The sequence below is a fragment of the Neophocaena asiaeorientalis genome, unplaced genomic scaffold, assembly GCF_003031525.2.
Source record: "Neophocaena asiaeorientalis asiaeorientalis breed wild unplaced genomic scaffold, Neophocaena_asiaeorientalis_V1.1 scaffold599, whole genome shotgun sequence".
In the NCBI taxonomy this organism is placed as follows: Eukaryota; Metazoa; Chordata; class Mammalia; order Artiodactyla; family Phocoenidae; genus Neophocaena; species Neophocaena asiaeorientalis.
Genome location: NW_020173499.1, coordinates 336,395 through 363,549, shown reverse-complemented (window position 1 = coordinate 363,549; position 27,155 = coordinate 336,395). Strand labels below are relative to the sequence as shown.

The following is a 27,155-nucleotide window of genomic DNA, read 5'->3' as shown; positions in this document are numbered from 1 at the left end:
GGAGAAAAGACAGTCTCTTCAATAAGTGGTGCTGGGAAAACTGGACAGCTACATGTAAATGAATGAAATTAGAACACTCCCTAACACCATACACAAAAATAAACTCAAGTGGATTAAAAGCCTAAATGTAAGGCCAAATACAATAAAACTCTTAGAGGAAAACATAAGCAGAACACTCTTTGACATAAATTGCAGCAAGATCTTTTTCAATCTACCTCCTAGAGTAATGAGAAGAAAAATAAACAAATGGGACCAAATTAAACTTAAAATCTTTTGCACAGCAAAGGAAACCATAAACAAAATGAAAAGACAACTTACAAAATGGGAGAAAATATTTGCAAACAAAGCAACCAGCAAGGGATTACTCTCTAAAATATACAAACAGTTCATGCACGTCTATATAAAAAAACAAACAACCCAATCAAAAAATGGGTAGAAGATCTAAATAGACATTTCTCCAAAGAAGATATACAGATGGCTAAAAAACACCAATTATTAGATAAACAAAACACTAATTATTAGAGAAATACAAATCAAAACTACGCAGTATCACCTCACACCAGTCAGAATGGCCATCATCAAAAATTCTACAACCAATTAATGCTGGAGAGGGTGTGGAGAAAAGGGAACTCTCCTACACTGTTGGTGGGAATGTAAATTGGTACAACCACTATGGAGAACAGTATGAAGCTTCCTTTCCAAAACAGGGAGGGGCCCGGGTCCCCAAAAAAAAAAAAAAAAAAAAAAGAAAAGCAGTCAAAAAACTGCTTTTTATAGCTGAAACAATAGTTCAGGTATAAAACAGAGTCCTAGTTCCTCCTCAAGGAATATATAAAACAATCTGATGTGTATCTTGGAGTTGTTCTGTAGAAACCAAGACCCCCAGCCAGGTTGAGGATGATGACTACAGGCTGACCACAAGCACTAGACCTCAGACTGGACTAAACCAGGAGGTTGATGATTAAGATTCCCAAAATATCACCCTGTTACCTCACCACCAACCAATCAGAAGTCATGCACCCTGCAACACTCACTGCAAATGTTGCCTTTAAAAACCCATCCCTGAAAAAAAGCCATTAGGGAGTTAGAGCCTTCTGAGCATGAGCTTGCTTGGTGCCCTGCAATAAAACAGTGTACCTTCCTTCAACACAACCCAGTGTCAGTAAATTTGCCTTGCTGTGTGGCAGGCAAGCAGACCCAAGTTTGGTTCAGTAACAATTTTGGTGACCATGAAGGGACAGCCATCTTGAGTGGCATCTCACTCATGGCACATCAGCCCTGGGCTGACACTGGCCCTCAGATTTTGTCCAGCAGGTGCCTGAGTACTTTTGTCTCAGGGACAGCCCCAAGTGCTTGCCACTAACCAGGCAGCACTGGCCCATGGTGTTTTCGATTCCCTGGTAAAGGAAACAAGGCTCTGGTCCTGGTGTAAGACGTCTCTGGTAAGCAGTGTAACCATGTGTGTGACAACACCAGGGCATTCTTCCCTACTGGGTTGCCTTGATTGGAATTTTACTTTTTTGTGGGGGAAGGTGTATGACATGGTCATCTTGTTTTGAGCAGAGTACCACTTTAATTGGACTTTCCCTTCTGGATCAAGGAGTCCCTTGGCCATCCAGCACTGCCTGAGCAGTAATTGAGAAACTCCCTGTTAGACCAAGGCTCATCTGCAACCCTGTCTGGAATGGCAGGTAGGAAACTTTCCATTCTCATTCTAGGAAACTGTGACCCTGAGAAGACTCTGGATACTGATCTGCCAGTCTGTCTGTTTCTGGTAATAGCAGCAGTGTGAAAGAATAATGGGTAATGAGAGCTCTGTTCTACCTTGTAGTCCCCTAGGGTGGATTTTGCAAAACTGGAAGAACTGCAGCTATGCTCCCATGAAAAGAAAGAGAATGATATTTTACTGTAACACCACATGGCCCCAACATTCCTTAGGCTCTGATGAACAATGGCCCCTCAGTGGTCTTTAGACTATAACACCTACTTTCAACTAGAACTGTTTTTTAAAAGGGAAAGAAAATGGGATAAAATTCCTTATGCATAGGCTTTTATGATATTGTATCAAAGTGAGCCTTCTGGAATTAGTTTGACTTTTATCTCGGGTGTACACGAGTTTGAATCCTGTTTTCTCTCTGGTTTTGACCCTCATTAGGGGATCCTGGCCCTGGTTTGGGAGGAGATCCCACCAGGAGGAAAGAAGGAAATTAAAGGATTAATCATTCTCAGAGATACCCCTGATATTGACTCTCATTAGAGGGCCCTGGTCGTTACCTTTGTTAGAGAGTCCTGGTAACTTAAATGTGGTCTAGACACTCCTAAAAACTAATAGCTTAAATTCAGTCATGAGTCTGGGTCAGCGCCAGCAAGTTCACCTAGAAATGAGGCACATGAATGTGAGTGAGTGGTATGTATTACTGTCTATTATTGTTATTTGTTTATGAAAGTTAAAAAAAAATTGGATGGTAATGCTAGCAAAGAATTTTTATCAAAAACACAGGGATTTAATTTGTATAACAAACAGTTTATAATGCCTAAACAATGAATCTCAATGGCAGCAGTTACTCCCCTCCCCAGAATGTTTTAGAAGTTTGTGGGGGAATTTCTGGTTCACTTGAGGACGCTATTAGTATTCATAGGCAGGGGCCTGGGATACTAAACACCTTGAAATGAAATGGGTCACAGTCAATGAATTGTCCCATGCAACTCTGAATGTCCTACCAGATATTAACATGGGTGAAAAAACAATTTATAATTGCCTGAATCTAAACCCTAACTCTATTGTACATATGAAGACTAAGTGCTTTCCCATGGTAATAATAATAATATAGGAATGCAGGAAAACTGAGGAAAGAACTACTTTATTTTCCTCAGAACTCTACCAAGAGCTAGTTACTATTTTAAAAGACCATGTCATTGACAGTAACACCAGTCAAGATGTTTAGATCACCAATACAACATACTTATAATAGTCTGCATTTGTAGCTGCTACAATCATAATGATTATATATGCTTCTGACTACTTCATTATGTCATTGAGTATGATCACATCTAAGCATTTATATATTGAAATACAAGCACTTTATTTTTTAATTAATTTTATTCTCTTTTATATTATAATAGGGCAGTATATTGATAATTTTTAAATTATGTGTGTAGATAGATTTCATCATCTATGAAATTTATTTCAGGATAGTCAAAGGGGCATTACAAGATATATGTTATAAAAAAGGGTCATTGGGTCTAATGTGGTTGAAAACCATTGACAAGACTGTTCCTGAGAATAAATCTGATCTATAATTACTGTTACAAAAATGGAAAATCTGTCCAAATGATTTTTATTCTAATAATCTATGCAATAAAATAATAAACTTTTAAAAGGTAAAAAGCACAGAATTAAAGTATCCATCAAAACCAAAGATGACAACTAGCAGAAATGAAACTTATCTCTATATTTGCTGTCTACACATTATCATTATAGATTAAGTCTTCATTAAGGTCCAACAAACACAAATAATACCTAAGCCTGTAATATACTGCTCCAAAAGCTCAGCTTATATAGTAAACTTAAAAAGAAAAAAAAAGCTAAAATGTATTGAATACTTTATTACGTGTCAATCAATGATTTTAAAACTTTGTATTAATTTGTTAATGTTGGCAATAATCCTATAAAGTAGATACTTTTATGATTTCCATTTCCATTTCCATTTCCATTTTCATGTGGCAAAGTACCTTTAAAGTACCTTTTGTTCAAAAAAGAGCTTAATTTAGTACACATTCTAATGCTTTGGAAAATGCTCCAATTTCAATTATCCATACCTCTAACCTCTGTGTCTGATCCTTGCCCAAAAGGTCACGAACTTCTTCATTATATATTTCCAAATAAGACACTCGAACCAAAAATCTGTAATAAAACATCATTAAAAGAAACAGTGAAATATTAGAACAGTTTTTTAAATGTGTTTATAAAATTTATACATCTTTCTTATGCTTGTACTTCTCAATATTAGAAAATATTAAGAATTCTCTTTTACCTTGTATCACCCTCTGCTTTTGCAATATGACCAAATATGTGAGCAAATGAATTTGGAATGATTCCTCTAAGTTCAGGAACAGCTCGAACACCTTCCATGGTAAAAGTTTTACCTGTTCCAGTTTGTCCATATGCAAAAATAGTCCCTGAAAATGATGAAGAGAATCAATCACTTCACAGAGTCATGCTACAGACCAATAGCTCTTAAAATTAATTCCTTTGACACCGTGATGCAATTTCTAGCCTGGATTTAAAGTTTATTCTAGTACAAATTTCACCTTTATTATCAGCAATTACAAGAGGTACTGTATGCCACATGAGCATAGCACTGTTAAAGAACTAGAGCCAATGAAATAAATACAAAATCTGACACTTTAGCTAATCATAAGAAATTTCTTAAAATGTGTATATTAATTACTTAATGTGGACGTTAAATTGGAGAAGGTAGTATAATTACAGCAAGAGAACACAGGTTCTAGAATAGAAAGACCTCAACGTGAATCCACACATCTGCCATTTTTCAGAGACTTGACCTTAGAAAGTCTATACCCAGAGATTATCTCCTCAATGGCAAAATGGGGATAAGAATGAATACTCTACGTTGATAGTAAGAACGAAATGAAACAATTTACTTCAAGTGACCAGCATGACGCCTGGCAACTGGTAGTTTTTTCTTCTTATTCCTAAAATAAGTACATTATTTTGAAATAAAATGTTTTAAGTAACAGTTGTAAGGAATAGGGGGAATTAACAAAAAAAGGTGACAATACAATTATTACAAGTAATTACAGATACAACTTAAAATTTTCTAAATACCCAAATTCATTCACTCAACAAATACTACACATCTGTGTCTGGCATTGTGCGAGGCACCGGGGACACAGTGACAAACAAGACAAACACAATCTTTAATCTTATGATATGTCATCTTGGGGAGGACATACTAGCCAAATAATTATAAGCAGGATGAGTGTTGGGAAATGAGAAACACGGAGCTCTAGATGAGAGTTAAGGGACATAATCTGGGCAGGAGAACTGATGAAGGAGGAAAGGGGAAGAGGTCAGGGAAGGCTTTCCAGAAGAGGTAAGGTTTAAGATACGATCTGATATATGAGCAAGAGTTAGACAGGAACAGAGCGGACAGCCAGAGGCAAAAAAGAGAATGGAGATTTTGAAGAAATGTAATGAGACCAGAATGGAAGAAACAGAGATAGAAAAGGACAGTGGATGCAGATACAGCTAAAGAAATTAACAGGGGCCTAATCACACAGGACGATGAAGAACATCTTAAGGCTTTTAGAGCTTATGCTAAAAACAAAGTGAAGCCATAGAATGATTTTTCAATCAGAGGAGTGACATCATAGTCACTTTGGCTATACTGTATACGAAGAATTGGAAGAAAGCAAGAGGAGACGTGAAGAAATAAGTTAGAGGGCTGAAGTAGTTAGCCAGATGAGAGATGGTGCTGACAATAGATAAAAGGGGATGAGAAAGGTAGAAGGATTTCAGAGATATTTAACAGTAGGATGTCAGAGATATTTAATAGTTAGAATCAAGAGGACCTGGAAAATAACTAGTCACAAGGGGACCAGGGAAAAGGAAGAATTGAGAGTGACTTTCAATTTCTGGCTTGACCAAAGGGATGTATGGCTATGCCATGTACTGAGATGGTGAACAACACTAGAAGAAATAACATCATGAATTTAGTTTGGGGGTACTGAGCTTTAAGTCTACGATACACCCAAATGGATGTGTCAAGCAAGCAGGAGGATGGATGAGATTCATTTGCCACTGCAGCCATGAAGGTGGATGAGATTTCTCAGGAGACAGTATAGTATGAGAAGATAGCCTAGAAAGTGACAGCATAAATGAAAAACGTTTCTCAACTACTACCACTCTATTCAGTTAACAACAACTTGTCGTCATTTCTGGACTTTCTATGAAAATAAATTAATAACAACAGAAACCATTTTTATACATGGGAATAATTTAAAAGTCTTAATTTTTTCTAACTCACTAAATATTTCAAACTCTTGCATTAAGAATATAACTTACTGCATTCCAAGGAGCTGAAAATATCATGAACTCATATACTGCATTTTAGAAAAGACACCACAGCTACCATTTACTGATCATTTGCTATGTGCTATGTCATGTACTTTACATGCATTCCTATTTAATTTTCACCCCAATCCTAAGAGCTAGGCAATGTTTATATTCCCACAGTTTAGTTGAGGAAACAAAGGCTTAGAAAGGTTGAGTTACTTGCTCAATGACATAGTAAGTGGTAGAAACAAGATCTGAACACACTCCAGTTGGCTCCATAGCCCATGTTTTTTACCAGTATGTAATGACCAAAAAGAAATTTGAGCTCAAAATTAATACCTAATGCAATTTCTATGAATGCATTAAATATATGAATATTACTAATTTAAAAAGGATATTAAGTAACTAGAGAAAGAAGAACAAACAAAACCCAAAGTTAGTAGAAGGAAAAAATCATAAAGATCAAAGCAGAAATAAATGAAACAGAGAGAAACAAAACAATAGAAAAGATCAATCAAACTAAAAGCTGGTTCCTCTGAAAAGATAAATTTAATTGATAAACCTGTAGCCAGACTCAACATGAAAAAAAGGGAGAGGGCTCAAATCAATAAAATTAGAAATGAAAAAAGAGAAGTTACAACAGACACCACAGAAATACAAAGGATTATAAGAGACTACTATAAGCAACTATATGTCAATAAATGGTCAATCTAGAAGAAATGGATAAACATATAACCTTCCAAGACTGAACCAGGAAGAAACAGAAAATATGAACAGACCAATCACAAGTACTGAAATCAAAACTGATTTTAAAACTGCTAACAAACAAAAGCCCAGGACCAGGTGGCTTCACAGGTGAATTCTACCAAACATTTAGAGAAAAGTTAACACCTATCCTTCTGAAACTCTTCCCAAAAATCGCAGAGGAAGGAACACTCCCAAACTCATTCTATGAGGCCACCATCACCCTGACACCAAAACCAAACAAAGATACCACAAAAAAAAGAAATAGGCCAATATCACTGATGAACATAGATGCAAAAATCCTCAACAAAATACTAGCAAACTGAATCCAACAATACATTAAAAGGATCATACGCCACGATCAAGTGGGATTTATCCCCAGGATGCAAGGATTCTTCAACATCCACAAATCAATCAGTGTGATACACACATTAATAAACTGAAGAATAAACACCATATGATCAGCCGCTGATTCCGGAGCCGAGGTCGCCACTGCAGCCACCGCTGGAGGAGTGGGCTTGGGAAGGAAGCGGTCACCATGCCCAGAGCTCCGCTAATAAGTGTCTTTGTCCCCTGCAGTCCTCCCACGGGAATGACCATGGATAAAAGTGAGCTGGTACAGAAAGGCAAACTCGCCAAGCAGGCAGAGCGCCACGATGACATGGCTGCGGCCGTGAAGGCAGTCATGGAGCAGGGGCACGAGCTCTCCAATGAGGAGAGAAAACTGCTGTCTGTGGTTTACAAGAACACGGTCGGTGCCCACCGTTCTTCCTGGCGTGTCATCTCCAACATCAAACAGAAAACAGAGAGGAACGAGAAGCAGCAGCAGATGGGCAAAGAATACCGTGAGAAGATCAAGGCAGAGCTGCAGGACATCTGCAACAATGTTCTGGAGCTGTTGGACAAATACCTTATTCCCAATGCTACACAACCAGAAAGTAAGGTGTTCTACTTGAAAATGAAAGGTGATTATTTTAGATATCTTTCTGAGGTGGCATCTAGAGACAATAAACAAACCACTGTGTCAAACTCCCAGCAGGCTTACCAGGAAGCATTTGAAATTAGTAAGAAAGAAATGCAGCCTACACACCCAATTCAACTGGGCCTGGCACTTAAGTTCTCCATCTTTTACTATGAAATTCTAAACTCTCCTGAAAAGGCTTGCAGCCTGGCAAAAACGGCATTTGATGAAGCAATTGCTGAATTGGACACACTGAATGAAGAGTCTTACAAAGACAGCATCCTGATCATGCAGTTGCTTAGGGACAATCTCACTCTGTGGACGTCGGAAAACCAGGGAGACGAAGGAGATGCTGGGGAGGGAGAGAACTAATGTCTGTCATGCCCTGTGATCTCTTCAGTGTCACTCTGTACCCTCCACGTATATCCCTTTGTGCAATTAAAAAAAAAAAAGAATCGTACGTCAACTTTCAGTTTTTCACAGCCTCAGTCTAGCAAAAATGGTCCATGGGATAAGCAGCTGGTATTTGTATCTAAAAGTCAGATTGGTCACATAAATGCCACGGCATTCTGAAGTTTTGATTTTGATTAACATTGACAGGAATACTTTGTGTTTAATTTTTTTGAAAAACAATACTGTGATTATGGAGTTTTGTAATTTAGCAGCACTCTTACTGGTAGAAAACAAAATAGACCTGAATTATGTGTAACTTTTCGGAAAGTTTAATTCAATTCAAAACAGTCACTGAAATACAGTTCCATTGTAAATTTGTACAGAAAGTTATAGAGATTATATTGTGACACTGGGACTTGGAGTGAGAAACCTCTAGCTTGGCATTCGAGTTTCATGGTAATTCACAGTGATTCTGCCTGTTCTGTTCAGGGCTTGTAGACACTTGACCCATTGGGGCTGTTGCCACTCAAAAGTTCATGACTGCGGATGGCCACAGTGTCTTCCTCTGAGGAAAGTCGAAGCCAGAAATTAACATTCTTGGTGGCAGATAACTGGGTTATGACACCATGCAAAGGTCCAGTGCTCATAAACCACACATGACTCCAACCCCTTTCCTACAGCAGCATGTTACTGACTGGCAGCTTGCGCTTCCGTAGTGGAATCTGTTTTCCCTGTAACCATGAGCTCAAGAAGGAAAAAAAAAGCCATGTATCTTACTAATGGCCTTATCTGTTTCCTGGATAACACCTCCAAAAATAATGTTCTGCAGAGACTGCCTTTCACTTGAGGAGTAAGTACTCAGTCTTTGGGTTCTTCCTAGCTCGGGGCTTTAAAATTTTGAAATCTAAACATTCTTTCCCACTGTGCTTTTTGACTATTGATTTTGGTTTTCTCTTCTCTCTCTAAATTTGTCCTTCTTCTTCCTTACATTTTCTTCTTTATGCATTTTCTTTGCCTTTTGTTCACAGTTTAGTACTAGATGAGCAGGGACAGGGGGCCTGGAGGGGGTGAGGGATGTTGGCCAGCCTTGCTACAGAGAGTTGAAAAGAGCTTCCTGCATCTCAGCTCTGTCTTCTTCCAGTTCTCAGAACGGTGGTTGCTCTTCAGTCACACCAAGATCTGACTCAAAAACGTATTTTTAAATATCCATGGTTTCTCCTTATATTGCAGCCAGACCTGATAATGCTTGTTAGCACCTGTCACCAGCTCTCCCAAGTGTATCCATCCCATCAAGCTCACAGACACGTTTCAACAAGACCCTATAATGCAGGGAAGTTGCATGAACACTGTGATGGGGAGAGTTGGGAATAGCCCGGCCTAGCAGTCTCACAGTATCCCCCTCCCTCCCCTGAACATTTCCCATAGCCATAGTGTCCATCTGTTTGTCCATCTGCTGAAATGAGAAACATTCATGCACTGATTTCAAACAAACCAAAAGGGAAAAAAAGAAAAAATCCATCTTCTTTCTAGCTGAACAAGAATGTGCAGTTAATACTTGGCACTTGAAAACACAGTAGTGAATGTAGAAGGAGCCTGTCTGTATATCTGGTAGCTCTCTCTCGCTTTTTCCTCACCAGTATTCTGCCTCACGTTTGCTTCTGTGATGGTTATATTGCCTAGCAAGCACACCTGTAGGTGTGAAAATAGTATAGCAAAAAAGAAAAAACCCTAGTTATTGATGTACTCGATCTGTGTCTTTTAAACAGTTCTAGTTTCCACCTTACACGAATAAACAGGAAAAGTGTAAAAACTCAAAAGTGAAAAAAAAAATTTTATCAGTTAAAAAAAACATATGATCATCTCAACAGATGCAGAGAAAGCTTTTGACAAAATTCAAAACCCATTTATGATAAAAACTCTCCAGAAGTCGGCACAGAGAGAACTTACCTCAACATAATAAAGGCTATGTACAACAAACCCACAGCTAACATCATTCTCGACAGTGAAAAGCTAAAAGAATTTCCTCTAAAATCAGGAACAAGACAAGGATGTCCACTCTCCCCACTATTATTGAACATAGTTTTGGAAGTCTTAGCCACGGCAATCAGAGAAGAAAAATAAATAAAAGGAATCCAAATTGGAAAAGAAGAAGTAAAACTGTCACTGTTTGCAGATGACACGATACTATACATACAAAATCCTAAAGATGCTACCAGAAAACTACTAGAGCTCTCAATGAATTCGGTAAAGTTGCAGGATACAAAATTAATACATGGAAATCTTGCATTTCTATACACTCACAATGAAAGATCAGAAAGAGAAATTAAGGAAACAATCCCATTTACCATCACATCAAAAAGAATAAAATACCTAGGAATAAACCTACCTAAGGAGCCAACAGACCTGTACTCAGAAAACTATAGATACTGATGAAAGAAATCAAAGATGACAGAAATAGATGGAGAGATATACCATGTTCTTGAATTGGAAGAATCAATATTGTCAAAATGACTACACTACCCAAAGCAATCTACAGATTCATTGCAATCCCTATCAAATTACCAATGGCATTTTTCACAGAACTAGAACAAAATATTTTTTTAATTTGTATAGAAACACAAAAGATCCCGAATAGACAAAGCAATCCTGAGAAAAATAAATGAGCTGGAGGAATTGGGCTCCTTGACTTCAGACTATACTACAAAGCTACAGTCATCAAAACAGTATGGTACTGGCACAGAAACAGAAATACAGATCAATGGAACAGGATAGAAAGGCCAGAGATAAATCCATGCACGTATGGTCAATTAATCTATGACAAAGGAGGCAAGACTATACAATGGAGAAAAGACAGTCTCTTCAAAAAGTGGTGCTGGGAAAACTGGACAGCTACATGTAAAACAATGAAATTAGAACATTCTTCAACATCATACACAAAAATAAACTCAAAATGGATTAAAGACCTAAATGTAAAGCTGAGTACTATAAAACTCTTAGAGGAAAACATAGGCAGAACACTCTGAAATACATTGCAGCAAGATTTTTTTGGATCCACCTCCCAATGAAAATAAAAACAAAAATAAACAAATGGGACCTAATGAAACTTAAAAACTTTTGCACAGCAAAGGAAACCATAAACAAAATGAAAAGACAACTTACAGAATGGGAGAAAATATTTGCAAATGAAGCAACCAACGAGGGATTACTGTCCAAAATATACAAACAGCTCATGCAGTTCTATATCAAAGAAACAAACAACCCAACCAAAAAATGGGCTGAAGACCTAAATAGACAGTTCTCCAAAGACATACAGATGGCCAAAAAGCACATGAAACGGTGCTCAATATTGCTAATTTTTAGAGAACTGCATATCAAAACTACAATGAAGTATCACCCCACACCAGTCAGAATGGCTATCATCAGAAAGTCTACAAACAGTAGATGCTGGAGAGGGTGTGCAGAAAAGGGAACCCTCCTACACTGTTGGTGGTAATGTAAATTGGTACAGGCACTATGGAAAACAGTATGGAGATTCCTTAAAAAACTAAACATAGCTTTGTTATAAAGCAGAAACTAACACACCATTGTAAAGCAATTATACCCCAATAAAGATGTTTAAAAATAATAATAATAATAATAATAAAAAAAAACTAAACATAGGAACTTCCCTGGCAGTCCAGTGGCTAGGACTTCACCTTCCAATGCAGAGGGTGCAGGTTCAATCCCTGGTCAGGAAGCTGGGATCTCACATGCCTCATGGCCAAAAAACCAAAACATAAAACAGAAGCAATACTGTAACAAATTCAATAAAGACGTTAAAAAGGGTCCACATCAAAAAAAAAAAAAAACCTAAAAATAGAACTACCATACAACCCAGTGATCCCATTCCTGGGCATATATCCAGAGAAAACCATCATTCGAAAAGATATATGCACCCCAATGTTAACTGCAGCACCATTTACAATAGTCAAGACATGGAAGCAATCTAAATGTCCATCAACAGAGGAATGGATAAAAAAGATGGGGTACATATATACAATGGAATATTACTCAGCCATAAAAAAGAATGAAACAATGCCATTTGCAGCAACATAGATGGACCTAGAGATTATCATACTAAGTGAAGTCAGAGAAAGACAAATATCATATGATATCACTTCTATGTGGAATCTAAAAAAAAATTATACAAATGAACTTATTTACAAAACAGGAACAGACTCACAGACTTCAGAAACAAACTTATGGTTACCAAAGGGGAAACATGGTGAGGAGGGATAAATTAGGAGTTTGGGATTAACATATACATATACTATATATATAAAATAGATAATCAACAAGGACATACTGTATAGCACAGGGAGCTCTACGCAATATTCTGTAATAATCTATATGGGAAAAGAATCTGAAACAGAATGGATATATGTATATGTATAACTGAATCACTTTGCTGTACACCTGAAACTAACACAACATTGTAAATCAACTATACTCCAATATAAAATAAAAATTAAATGAAATTTTTTTTAATGAAAAGGTTACTAATTTACTATATTAGAGCTGAGAAAGGAGGACCAGGAATCCCCTAAAATTAAAGAATCTCATCTTATTTTCAGAGATGAGAGTCCAAATTTCTAGTTTTTAAATGCCAAACTTAAAATCTAATGCTATCATTTTGTTCAATATGAACTTCTTTTAAAATGTTAGTTTTTAAAAACTAAAAATGACCTGAGATTTTACCCAATCTCCTCGTTTCCAAACTATATATTTAAAATGGCAGAAGGTCCACCAAAAAACCTACATGTGGATATTTATAGCAGCTTTATTCATAAGTGCCAAAACTTGGAAGCAACCAAGATGTCCTTCAGTAGGCAGGTTAACAGATAAACAGTTCATAAGGACAATGGAATATTATTCACTGGTAAAAAGAGATGAGTTAACAAACCACGAAAAGGCATGGAGGAAACCTAAGTGCATGTTACTAAGTGAAAGTTATCTATCTGAAAAGGCAACATACTATATAGAGTGAAACAATTTTGTATGATACTACAATGGTGGATACATGTCATTATATATTTGTCCAAACCCACAGAATGTACAAAACCTAGAGTGAACCCTAATGTAAACTATGGGCTCTGGATGATAATGATGTGTCAATACAGGGTCATCAATTTTAACAAATGTAACCATTATGGTGCAGGATGTTGACAGTGGAGGAGGTTGTGCATTCTGGGGACTAGGGATATATGGGAACTCTCTGTACTTTGCTCAATTTTACTGTGAACATAAAATTGCGCTAAAAATAGTTTATTAATTAAATAAAACTTTTTCAAATGGTAGAAGGATTATGTACTTATAATTTACAGTCCAAACAGTTACAGCTAAACTACATTTGAATAATGCACAGTAAACTGCATTATATATTACAGAATTCTATGGGACTTCCCTGGTGGTCCAGTGGTTAAGATTCCATGCTCCCAATGCAGGGCACGGGTTTGATCCCTGGTCAGGGAACTAATATCCCACGCGCAGCACAGCACAGCCAAATAAATAAATAAACAAACAAACAAATATGGAATAGAACAAACAATCCAGAAATAAGCCCACACATTTGTGGTCAGTTGAATTTTGACAAAAGCACCTAGTTAATTCAATAAGGAAAGAACAGTCTTCTCAACAAATGGTGCTGGAACAACTGGATATCCATAGGCAACAAGGGAAAAAGAGGGGGCAGAGGGTAGAAAAAAAGAAAAAAACTCAGACCCTCACCTCACACCATATATAACAATTAACTCAAAATGGACCAGAGACTTAAATGTAAGACCTAAAATGTTTACAACTTCTAGATAAAAACATAAGAGAAAATCTTTGTGGTCTTGGATTTGGAAAAAATTTCTGAGCTATGTCACCAAAAGCATGTGATAAAAGAAAACTTGATAGCTGAACTTAATCAAAATACAAAACTTTTCCCTTCAAAAAAACACCACTAAGAAAATGAAAAGACAAGCCACAGACTGGGAAAAATATTTTCTGATCACAGATTATGAATCCAGAATATATAAAGAGCATGACTCAATAATAAGAACACAGGCAACGAATTTTTTAAATGGGTAAGATATTTTAAGAGATATTTTTACCAAGAAGACATACAAATGTCCAATAAGTACACAAACAGATGTTCAATGTTGTTAATCACTAGGGAAATACAAGTTAAAACAATGAGATACCACTACAGACCCTGTAGAATAGCTGTAATTAAAAAGAACGAGAGTCTAAATGTTGGTGAAGATGTGAAGAAACTCTCACATCTCATACCATACTGCTGGGAAAAAAGTAGTACAATCTGTGGAAAACAGATTTCCACTGTGGAAAACGGTTTTGCAGTTTCTTAAAAAGATAAACATACATTAACCATAAGACCCAGCAATTTCACTCTTACGTATCTATCCAAGAGAAACTTTGAAACATATCTGCACAATGACTTATAAAAGAATGTTCCTGGGACTTCCCTGGTGACCCAGTGGTTAAGAATCAGTCTTGCAATGCAGCGGATGCTGGTTCGATCCCTGGTTGGGGAACTAAGATCCTTCATGCTGTGGGGCAACTAAGCCCAACGCACCACAACTACTGAGCCCACGTGCCACAATCAGAAAGCCCACGCACCACAACTAATGAGCCCACGTGCTCTGGAGCCCACATGCCACAACTAGAGAGAAGTCCGTGCACCACAAAGAGCCTGTGTGCCGCAACTAAGACCCGACAGAGCCAAAAATTAAATACATATTTTAAAGAAAAGAATGTTCCTAACAGCATTATTCTTAATAGCCAAAAAACTGCAATCATTCAAATTCCCATCAAAGATCATAAAAAGTAGTATATTCATACCATGGAATACAACTCAACAATAAAAAGGAACTACTGATACATACAACAACATGGATGGCCCTCAAAAATATTACACTAAGTCAAAGAAAACAGATAAAGACAAAATAGTGTCTGATCTGATTTATATGAAATTTTGAGGAAAGGCAAAACTGTAGACAGAAAGCAGGTCCATGGTTGCCTGGGGGTGGGACTGTAAATGGACATAAAAGAACTTGTGGGGGTGATAAAACTGATGTTTTCACAACTGTATGTATTTACTAAAACTTAAACTGTACAATTCGATTGCACAATTACAATGGGTGAATTCACTGGGTATTATTAATAGCTTGATAAAAGTTGTTTAAAAGTAAACTACAGGGGAGAGGAGTCAAGATGGTGGTGTGGGAAGACACAGAGTTAGCATCTCCCCACAACTAATGAGCCTGCTGGCCGCTGGTGGAGGACTCTGACACCCAAGGAGACAGGAGGAACCCCAAAGTGAACCGGTAGGACATACAGGGACCAAAACGGGGAGAAGTGGAGTCAAGACAACATCAGCACCCCTGAGGCCATGGAGATCAGGAGAGGCAAGTGGGAGGCGCCCTCTGGGAGGAGCATAAAAGGAGCAGAAGGCGACTGCCCCGCCCACTTGGGCATAGGGAGCCTGCTGAGCTCCCAGGCCAGTCCCCTCCAATCCAAAGCCCCCTCCAGGCTGCATGGGTCCTGGTGGCATAGGAGGGAGGCCAGGGAGATCAGGAGAGGCAGGTGGGAGAGGCCCTCCCAGAACACAGACTGAGAAGCAGGAGAGGAGAGGAGGGTGTTTGCCCCACCAACTCGAGCCCAGGAAGCCTGCTAGGCTCCCAGGTGAGGTCCCCTGCCCTCTAAGACCAGGATGGGGGGCACGCCCGACCCCCTTCTGTTCCTTGAGCCTAAGCCCCACCCCCACACAGCCCTCAGGGCCTTTTCCAGCCCCATAGGTCCTGAGCACTGGCCCTGCCCACCACCCAAACCTCACCCTTGATAGGCCCCACTCTCCACAGCCAAGTCCTTCCCCCTCCCCGTTTTTTTTTATTTTCTTTCTTTCCTTTTTCAGTATTGTGGTACTGAGTTACCTTCTGGTTGTTGATTCATCTATATTTTTATTTTTATATTCTTTCTAACATATCTGTTAGTTTCCTAGTCTAATTTTATGTTTTACTTTGTTATTTTTCTCTTAAAAAAAATTTTTTTTAGCCACCCACGTGGTTTGCAGGATCTTGATTTGCAAGCCTGGGGTCAGGGGGAAGCTCCTGTGGTAGGAGCTCCAAGTCCGAACCACTAGACTAACAGAGAACCTCAGACCCCAGGAAATGTTCATCAGAGTGAGGTCTCACAGAGCTCCTCATCTCAGCACCAAGACCCAGCTCTACCCAATAGCCTACAAACTACAGTGTGGGAAGCCTCAGGCCAAACAACCTGTAAAACAGGAACACAATCCCCTCTTTAAAAAAAAAAAAAAACTGAGATGGCAAAAAATATGTCACAGATGAAGGAGCAAGGTAAAAACCTACAAGACCAAATAAATGAAGAGGAAATAGGCAATCTACCTGAAAAAGAATTCAGAGTAATGATAGTAAAGATGATCCAGAATCTCAGAAATAGAATGGAGGCACAGATTGAGAAAATACAAGAAATGTTTAACAAAGATCTAGAAGAATTAAAGAACAAACAGAGATGAACAACACAATAACTGAAATGAAAAATACACTAGAAGGAATCAATAACAGAGGCAGAAGAACGAATAAGTGAGGTGGAAGACAAAATGATAGAAATAACTGCCAAGGAGCAGAATAAAGAAAAAAGAATGAAAAGAATTGAAGGCAATCTCAGAGACTTCTGGGACAACACTAAACACACCAACATTCGAATTATACGGGTCCCAGAAGAAGAAGAGAAAAAGAAATGGGCTGAGAAAATATTTGAAGAGATTATAGTGGAAAACTTCCCTAACATGGGAAAGGAAATAGTCACCCAAGTCCAGGAAGCACAGAAAGTCCCATACAGGATAAACCCTAGAAGAAACACACCAAGACACATATTAATCAAACTAATAAAAATTAAATTCAAAGAAAAAATATTAAAAGCAGCGAGGAAAAGACAAAAAATAACATAAAATGGAATCCCCATAAGGTTATCGGCTGATTTTTTCAGCAGAAACTCTGCAGGCCAGAAGGGAGTGGCAGGATATACTTAAAGTGATGAAAGAGAAAAACCTACAACCAAGATTACTCTACCCAGCAAGGATCTCATTCAGATTTGATGGAGAAATCAAAAGCTTTTCAGACAAACAAAAGCTAAGAGAATGCAGCATCACCAAACCAACTTTACAACAAATGCTAAAAAAGATTCTCTAAGTGGGAAACACAAGAGAAGAAAAAGACCAACAAAAACAAACCCAAAACAATTAAGAAAATGGTAATAGGAACATATATATCAATAGTAATCTTAAATGTAAATGGATTAAATGCCCCAACCAAAAGACATACACTGGCTGAATGGATACAACAACAAGTCCCATATATACGCTGTATACAAGAGACCCACTTCAGACCTAGGGACACAAACAGACTGAAAGTGAAGGGATGGAAAAAGATATTCCATGCAAATGGAAATCAAAAGAAAGCTAGAGTAGCAATACTCAGATAAAATAGACTTTAAAATAAAGACTGTTAAAAGAGATAAGGAGGGACACTACATAATGATCAAAGGATCAATCCAAGAAGAAGATATAACAATTATAAATGTTTATGCACCCAACATAGGAGTACCTCAATACAAAAGGCAAATGCTAACAACCATGAAAGGAGAAATCAACAGTAACACAGTAATAGTAGGGAACTTTAACACCTTACTTGCACCAATGGACAGATCATCCAAACAGAAAATAATTAAGGAAACAGAAGCTTTAAATGACACAATAGACCAGACAGATTTAAGTGATATTTACAGAACATTCCATCCAAAAACAACAGAATACACATTTTTCTCTAGTGCACATGGAACATCCTCCAGGACAGATCACATCTTGGGTCACAAATCAAGCCTTGGAAAATTTAAGAAAATTGAAATCGTATCAAGCATCTTTTCTGATCACAATGCTATGAGACTGGAAATCAATTACAAGAAAAAAACTGTAAGAAAAACAAATATATGCGGGCTAAACAGTGCACTACTAAATAACCAAGAGATCACTGAAGAAATCAAAGAAGAAATAAAAAAATACATAGAAACAAATGACAACCCAAAACCTACGAGCTCAGCAAAAGCAGTTCTAAGAGGGAAGTTTACAGCAATTCAATCTCACCTCAAGAAACAAGAAAAATCTCAAATAAACAATCTAACCCTACACTTCAATCAACTAGAGAAAGAAGAACAAAGAAAACCCAAAGTCAGTAGAAAGAAAGAAATCATAAAGATCAGAGCAGAAATAAATGAAACAGAAATAAAGAAAACAATAGCAAAGATCAATAAAACTAAAAGATGGTTCTTTGAGAAGATAAACAAAATTGATAAACCCTTAGTCAGACTCGTCAAGAAAAAAAGGGAGAGGATGCAAGTCAATAAAATTAGAAATGAAAACGGAGAAATCACAACTGACACTGCAGAAATACAAAGGATTATAAGAGACTACCACAAACAACTACATGCCAATAAAATGGACAACCACAAACAAATGAACAAATTCTTGGAAAGGTACAATTTTCCAAGACTGAACCAGGAAGAATTAGAAAATATAAACAGACATATCACAAGAAATGAAACTGAAACGGTAATTAAAAAGCTTCCAACCAACAAAAGTCCAGGACCAGATGGTTTCACAGGAGAATTCTATCAAACACTGAGAGAAGAGCTAAAACCCATTCTTCTCAAACTCTTCCAAAAAATTGCAGAGGGAGAAACACTCCCAAATTCATTCTACAAAGCCACCATCACCCTGATACTAAAATCAGAAAAAGATGTCACAAAAACAGAAAATTATAGACCAGTATCACTGATAAACATAGATGCAAAAATCCTGAACAAAATACTAGCAAACATAATCCAACAGCACATTAAAAGGATCATACACCATGATCAAGTGGGATTTAACCCAGGGAAGCAAGGATTCTTCAATACATGCAAATCAACCAATGTCATACACCACGTTAACAAATTAAGGAATAAAAACCATATGGTCATCTCAATAGATGCAGAAAAAGCTTCTGACAAAATTCAACACCAATTTATGATAAAAACTCTCCAGAAAATGGGCATACAGGGAACCTACCTCAACATAATAAAGGTCATATATGACAAACCCACAGCAAGCATCATACTCAATGGTGAAAAACTGAAAGCATTTCCACTAGGATCAGGAAGAAAACAAGGATGTCCACTCTCGCCACTCTTATCCAACACAGTTTTGGAAGTCCTAGCCACAGCAATCAGAGAAGAAAAAGAAATAAAAGGAATACAAATTGGAAAAGAAGTAAAACTGTCACTATTTGCTGATGACATGATACTATACATAGAAAATCCTAAAAATGCCACCAGAAAACTACTAGAACTAATCAATGAATTTGGTAAGGTTGCAGGATACAAAATTAATGCACAGAAATCTCTGGCATTCCTATACACCAACAGCGAAAAATCAAAAAGAGAAATTAAGGAAACACTCCCATTTATCACTCCAACAAAAAGAATAAAATACCTAGGAATAAACCCACATAAGGAGGCGAAAGACTTGTACTCAGAAAACTATAAAACACTGATGAAAGAAATCAAAGATGACAAACAGATGCAGGAATATACCATGTTCTTCGATTGGAAGAATCAATATTGTGAAAGTGGCTATACTACCCAAAGCAATCTACAGATTCAATGAAATCCCTATCAAACTACCAATGGCATTCTTCACAGAATTAGAACAAAAAATCTTACAATTTGTATGGAAACACAAAAGACCCCAAATAGCCAAAGCAATCTTGAGAAAGAAAAATGGAGCTGGAGGAATCAGACTCCCTGACTTCAAACTATACGATAAAGGTAGAGTAATCAAGACAGTATGGTACTGGCAGGAAAACAGAAATATAGATCAATGGTACAGGACAGAATGCCCAGACATAAACCCACACATATATGGTCACCTAATTTACGACAAAGGTGGCAAGAACATACAAGGGAGAAAAGACAGCTGCTTCAATAAGTTGTGCTGGGAAAATTAGACAGCTACATGTAAAAGAATGAAATTAGAAAAACTTCTACTGGAGAGGGGAAAGATGGGGGAAGAGTAAGACGCAGAGATCACCTTCCTCCCCACAGATACACCAGAAATACATCTACACGTGGAACAACTCCTACAGAACACCTACTGAACACTGGCAGAAGACCTCAGACCTCCCGAAAGGCAAGAAACTCCCCACGTACCTGTGTAGGGCAAAAGACAAAAGAATAAACAGAGACAAAAGAATAGGGATGGACCTGCACCAATGGAAGGGAGCTGTGAAGGAGGAAAGGTATCCACACACTAGGAAGCCCCTTCGCAGACGGAGACTGCGGGTGGCAGACGGGGGAAGCTTCAGAGACGGGGAGGAGAGCACAGCAACAGGGGTGCAGAGGGCAAAGCGCAGAGATTCCTGCACAGAGGATCGATGCCAACGGGCACTCACCAGCCCGAGAGGCTTGTCTGCTCACCCGCTGGGGTGGACGGGTTTGGGAGCTGAGGTTCGGGCTTCGGTTGAAGTGCAGGGAAAGGACTGGGGTTGGCGCCGTGAACACAGCATGCAGGGGCTTAGTGCATCACGGCTAGCCGGGAGGGAGTCTGGGGAAAAGTCTGGACCTGCCGAAGAGGCAAGAGACTTTTTCTTCCCTCTTGTTTCCTGGTGCACGAGGCGAGGCGATTAGGTGTGCTGCTTAAAGGAGCTCCAGAGACGGGCGCAAGCCGCGGCTAACAGCGCGGACCCCAGAGACGGGCATGAGACGCTAAGGCTGCTGCTGCTGCTGCCATCAAGAAGCCTGTGTGCGAACACAGGTTTGCACCTCCGGATCCTGTGCTCCGCAACGGGAGAGGCCACAACAGTGAGGGGCCCGCGTACTGCAAAAAATAAATTAATTAATTAATTTAATTAAATAAAGGCTATTAGAAGAGACAAAGAAGAACACTACATAATGATCAAGGGATCGATCCAAGAAGAAGATATAACAACTGTAAATATTTATTCACCCCACATAGGAGCACCTCAATACATAAGGCAAACGCTAACAGCCATAAAAGGGGAAATCGACAGTAACACATTCATAGTAGGGGACTTTAACACCCCATTTTCACCAAAGAACAGACCATCCAAAATGAAAATAAGTAAGGAAACACAAGCTTTAAATGATACATTAAACAAGATGGACTTAATTGATATTTATAGGACATTCCATCCAAAAACAACAGAATACACATTTTTCTCAAGTGCTCATGGAACATTCTCCAGGATAGATCATATCTTGGGTCACAAATCAAGCCTTGGTAAATTTAAGAAAATTAAATGGTTCAAGTATCTTTTCCGACAACAACGCTATGAGACTAGACAACAATTACAGGAAAAGATCTGTCAAAAATACAAACACGTGGAGGCTAAACAATACACTACTTAATAACGAAGCGATCACTGAAGAAATGAAAGAGGAAATTTAAAAATATCTAGAAACAAATGACAATGGAGACACAACAACCCAAAACCTATGGAATGCAGCAAAAGCAGTTCTAAGAGGGAAATTTATAGCAATACAATCCTACCTTAAGAAACAGGAAACATCTCTAATAAACAACCTAAACTTGCACCTAAAGCAATTAGAGAAAGAAGAACAAAAAAAACCCCGAAGTTAGCAGAAGGAAAGAAATCATAAAGATCATATCAGAAATAAATGAAAAAGAAATGAAGGAAACAATAGCAAAGATCAATAACACTAAAAGCTGGTTCTTTGAGAAGATAAACAAAATTGATAAACCATTAGCCAGGCTCATCAAGAAAAAAAGGGAGAAGACTCAAATCAATAGAATTAGAAATGAAAAAGGAAAAGTAACAACTGACACTGCAGAAATACAAAAGATCATGAGAGATTACTACAAGCAACTCTATGCCAATAAAATGGACAACCTGGAAGAAATAGACATACCCTTAGAAATGCACAACCTGCCAAGACTGAATCAGGAAGAAATAGAAAATATGAACAGACCAATCACAAGCACTGAAATTGAAACTGTGATTTAAAATCTTCCAACAGGGCTTCCCTGCTGGCGCAGTGGTTGAGAGTCTGCCTGCTGATGCAGGGGACATGGGTTCGTGCCCCGGTCCAGGAAGATCCCACGTATTGCGGAGCAGCTGGGCCCGTGAGACATGGCCGCTGAGCTTGCGCGGCTGGAGCCTGTGCTCCTCAACAGGAGAGGCCACAACAGTGAAAGGCCCGCGTACCGCAAAGAAAAAAAAAAATCTTCCAACAAACAAAAGTCCAGGACCAGATGGCTTCACAGGCCAATTCTATCAAACATTTAGAGAAGAGCTAACACCTATCCTTCTCAAACTCTTCCAAAACATAGCAGAGGGAGAAACACTCCCAAACTCATTCTATGAGGCCACCATCACCCTGATACCAAAACCAGACAAGGATGTCACAAAGAAAGGAAACTACAGCCCTATATCACTGATGAACATAGATGCCAAAATCCTCACCAAAATGCTAGCAAACAGAATGCAACAGCACATTAAAAGGATCATACACCATGATCAAGTGGGGTTTATTCCAGGAATGCAAGGATTCTTCAATATACGCAAATCAATCAACGTGATACACCATTTAAGAAACTGAAGGAGCTGAACATATGTATATGTATAACTGATTCACTTTGTTATGAAGCAGAAACAAACACACCATTGTAAAGCAATTATACTCCAATAAAGATGTAAAAAAAAATTAAACTTCTAGATTTCTCAATCAAAAAAAGTAAAAAAAATAAAAAATAGAAGAATGAAATTAGAACACTACCTAACACCATACACAAAAATAAACTCCAAATGGATTAAATACTTAAATGTAAGAACAGACACTATAAAACTTTTAGAGGAAAACACAGGAAAACCACTCTTTGACATAAACCACAGCAAGATCTTTTTGGACCCACTTCCTAGAGTAACAAATAAAAACAAAAATAAACAAATGGAACGTAATTAAACTTAAAAGCTTTTGCACAGAAAAGGAAACCATAAAGAAGACCAAAAGACAACCCTCAGAATGGGAGAAAATATTTGCAAATGAAACAACAAATGATTAATCTCCAAAATATACAAACAGCTCACGGAGCTCAATATCAAGAAAACAAACAATGCAGTTAAAAAATGGGCAGAAGACCCAATAGACATTTCAACAAGGAAGACATACAGATGGCCAAGAGGCACATTAAAAGATGCTCAACATCACTAATTATTAGAGAAATGCAAATCAAAACTACAATGAGGTATCACCTCACGCCAGTCAGAATGGCCATTATCAAAAAAGCTAGAAACAATAAATGCTGTAAAGGGTGTGGTGAAAAGGGAACCCTCCTACACTGTTGGTGGGAATGTAAATTGATACAACCACTATGGAAAACAGTATGGAGGTTTGTGAAAAAACTAAAAATAGAACTACCATATGACCCAGCAATCCCACTACTGGGCACATACCCTGAGAGAATCATAATTCAAGAAGATACATGGACCACAATGTTCAGTGCAGCACTATTTACAATATCCAGGACATGGAATCAACCTAAATGTCCATCGACCAATGAATGGAAAAAGACGATGTGGCACATATATACAATGGAATATTGCTCAGCTATAAAAAGAAATGAAATTGAGTTTTTTGTTGTGAGGTGGATCACTAGTCTGTCATACAGAGTGAAGTAAGTCAGAAAGAGAAAAATAAATACCATATGCTAATGCATATATATGGAATCTAAAAAAAAAAAAAATGGTAGTGATGAACCTACTTGCAGGGCAGGAATAAAGAGGTAGACATAGAGAATGGACTTGATGACATGGGGTGGGAGGGTGAAGCTGGGGCGAAGTGAGAGTGGCATCGACGTATATACACTACGAAATGTAAAACAGTTGGCTGGTGCGAAGTAGCAGCATAGCACACGGAGATCAGCTCTGTGCTTGGCAATGACCTAGAGGGGTGAGGCAGGGAGGATGGGAAGGAGGCTCAAGAGGGAGGAGGGGCTTCCCTGGTGGTGCAGTGGTTGAGAGTCCACCTGCCGATGCAGGGGACACGAGTTCGTGCCCTGGTCCGGGAAGATCCCACATGCCGCGGAGGGGCTTGGCCCGTGAGCCATGGCCACTGAGCATGCGCGTCCGGAGCCTGTGCTCCTCAATGGGAGAGGTCACAACAGTGAGAGGCCCGTGCACCGGAAAAAAAAAAAAGAGGGAGGGGATCCGGGGACATGTGTATGTATATGGCAGATTCCCTTTCTTGTGCAACAGAAGCTAACACGGTATTGTGAAGCAATTATGCTCCAATAAAGATCTATTTTTTAAAAAAGTAAACTATATAAAGTACTCACCATTGTAGCCTTCAAGAACAGAATCAATAATAGGTCTGGCAGTTAAGTTATAAACATCTAGTTGTTTACTCTCTGGTCCAAAAACAGTATCAAAAGTAAACGTCTTTGGAGGTTCATTGGAAGAATCAGTCTTATGTACAGTGATAGTTCCCCTCATCTCATCCACACTGACAGCCTGCTTGTAGCACATTGATTTCTCTCTGTCATTGAGGGGCCGGCACCTAACCACCACCTTCACATTATCGCAGCTTTCCGGCTTCTCTGATTTATTGATCTGGTGGAGAAAATATTTACAAACAACGAAAAGAACATTTACTTTTACCTTCAACAGATTAAATTTAAATTTTGAAAAAGGCTACTTTGCAATCCTAGTGCCTTGCATACGTTAAGCACTTCATAAACAGTTGTTAAATGAAATTAAAGATCTTACAGATATATAGAAAAAGCTTATTTAAAAAGATATGAAAATAGTTTCTTTTACAATACAAATGAGGGGAGAGGAAATCTTATTTACATTTACAGTTAATGCTATTCAGGCAGAAAATGAGAGAGTGTATTAGAGACTTGTCTTTCTGCACAAAGTCCCTGACTTGCTCTGAGTTTCCTGCCTGTAGGAAAACACGTGTGAATATGGTTGATAACTTTAATCAAGAATCTAGTAATAGGTCCTCTGCTCCCCCTGAGACTTTTAGTTTTATTGATATTTTCTACAATGCATTAGTAAAAAAATTTTTTATCAAATAATATATCCAGGGCTTCCCAGGTGGCACAGTGGTTAAGAATCTGCCTGCCAATGCAGGGGACACGGGTTCGAGCCCTGGTCCGGGAAGATCCTACATGCCGAGGAGCAACTAAGCCCGTGTGCTACAACTGAGCCTGTGCTCTAGAGCCTGAGAGCCACAACTACTAAAGCCCTCGAGCCTAGAGCCCGTGCTCCACAACAAGAGAAGCCACTGCAATGAGAAGCCTGCTCAACCCAACGAAGACCCAATGCAGCCAAAAAGTAAAAATAAATTAATTAATTAAAAAAATATATATATATCCTCATATAGTCTGCTTTTTCTATAGAAGACAAGTGAAAGACAGAAAAGAAAGCCCAGTGGCAGAAAAATGTTTTAGCTTGACTCTAACCTTATGAACTTTTGTAAAGTTTCAAATTTTGAAATTTTATGATTAAGAATCTATATTAAAATACAATTATTAAAGTGAAGAAGTTCAACAGTTTGGTTGAACAGATATTAAATTCCTACTGTTTCAGATACTCTTCTAAGCATTAGAGAAACAAACGTGAGCCACTGTCATTGACAAGGAACAGATTATATCAATTCAACACACTTCTTTCCATCTCTACTTTCAGCACCTTATTCTAGGTCACCATTATCTCGCCCCGAATTATAAGAGACTCCTACCTGTACTACTGTATCTAATTAGGTTCCCCTATAGTCTGTTCTCTACTTGGCAGTCAGTTTCAACACAAATCTAATTATGTCACTCTCCTACTTAAAACTCCTCAATGGTTTCCCACAGATCCTGGGATGAAGATCGAAATCCTTCAGGGGGTGTGTAAGATCTGGTTCTGGCCCATGTCTACTTCTCCAGTTTTATTTCACAAGCTTGGCTTTCTTAGCCACAGCCATACTGGCTTTCTTTTAGGCCTTTTCTTGTCACCATGATCCCTCTCACCACACTCCTTCCCAGGTGCTGTTCCTTATGCCTAGAACATCCCCCACCCTCCTCTTCACTTACCCTGCAGACCTCAGCTCAATAGCCCCTTCATCTGGGAAGACTTCCCTGATTAGGTCAAATCCTTGTATAGGCCCTGATAGCACCCTTCAATCTCCTTCTCCATCGGTTACAATTTTACTTTTTTTTTTTTTTTTTTTTTTTGGCTCCTTATTTGATTAATGTCTGTGTCTCTATTTAACCCATAAGTTCCAAACTGGTAGTCAGTCAAGGGGCTGAATTCAGCCCACAAATGTCTTTTGCTTGGCTTATATTATTTAAAAATCTTTTGAATTAGTTGCTAAAAATTAAAACTTGAGCAATTTCACAAAAATAACAATTTCTAGATTCTCTTGGAAAAAACAGATGATCTGACATCTGTAGGTCAGCACTCCTACATGGCAACACTTAATTCACCAGAATCTATTTTTATCTATTGTATGCCACCCATCCACTTCATTCATTAATGTTAAGTGTCTTTGTCCCTGTATGTATGTATGGTTTTCACCTCCACCCTAGAAGGCAAGGGTCTCTCTTCTCAAGTTCAAGAACCTGGCTGGTTTTGCTCAATATTGTATCTCCAGTGCCTAGCATGGGGCTGGTGCCCAATAACTGTTGAATGAATTGATAAATAGAAAGCAACAAGTAACAAATATTAAGCATTTAATGCTAAAAGTCAAGCACTGTCCTTCAAGTCTCCTGCACATTCTTATCTCATCCTGATAACCCCAGAAGGAAAAGTTTAATTACATAGGAACGAAGGGCCCACAAAGATTAAATAATTA

At 38.3% G+C, this 27,155-nt stretch overlaps 1 protein-coding gene and 1 pseudogene across 2 annotated transcripts in view; one reads left to right on the top strand and one right to left on the bottom strand.

Annotated features, from left to right (window-relative positions):
• The window catches only part of KIF3A (kinesin family member 3A), a 66,035-nt gene that overhangs the window by 37,904 nt on the left and 976 nt on the right, over positions 1-27,155 (bottom strand). For both annotated transcript variants that reach the window (XM_024747614.1, XM_024747615.1), the window contains exons 2-4: positions 24,649-24,922; positions 4,035-4,179; positions 3,820-3,904 (exon numbers count right to left, since the gene is read on the bottom strand). In XM_024747614.1, coding sequence (XP_024603382.1) covers positions 3,820-3,904; positions 4,035-4,179; positions 24,649-24,922 — 504 coding nt within the window. The remainder of the gene's footprint in view (positions 1-3,819; positions 3,905-4,034; positions 4,180-24,648; positions 24,923-27,155) is intronic.
• LOC112401384 (14-3-3 protein beta/alpha pseudogene) lies at positions 7,400-8,156 on the top strand (annotated as a pseudogene).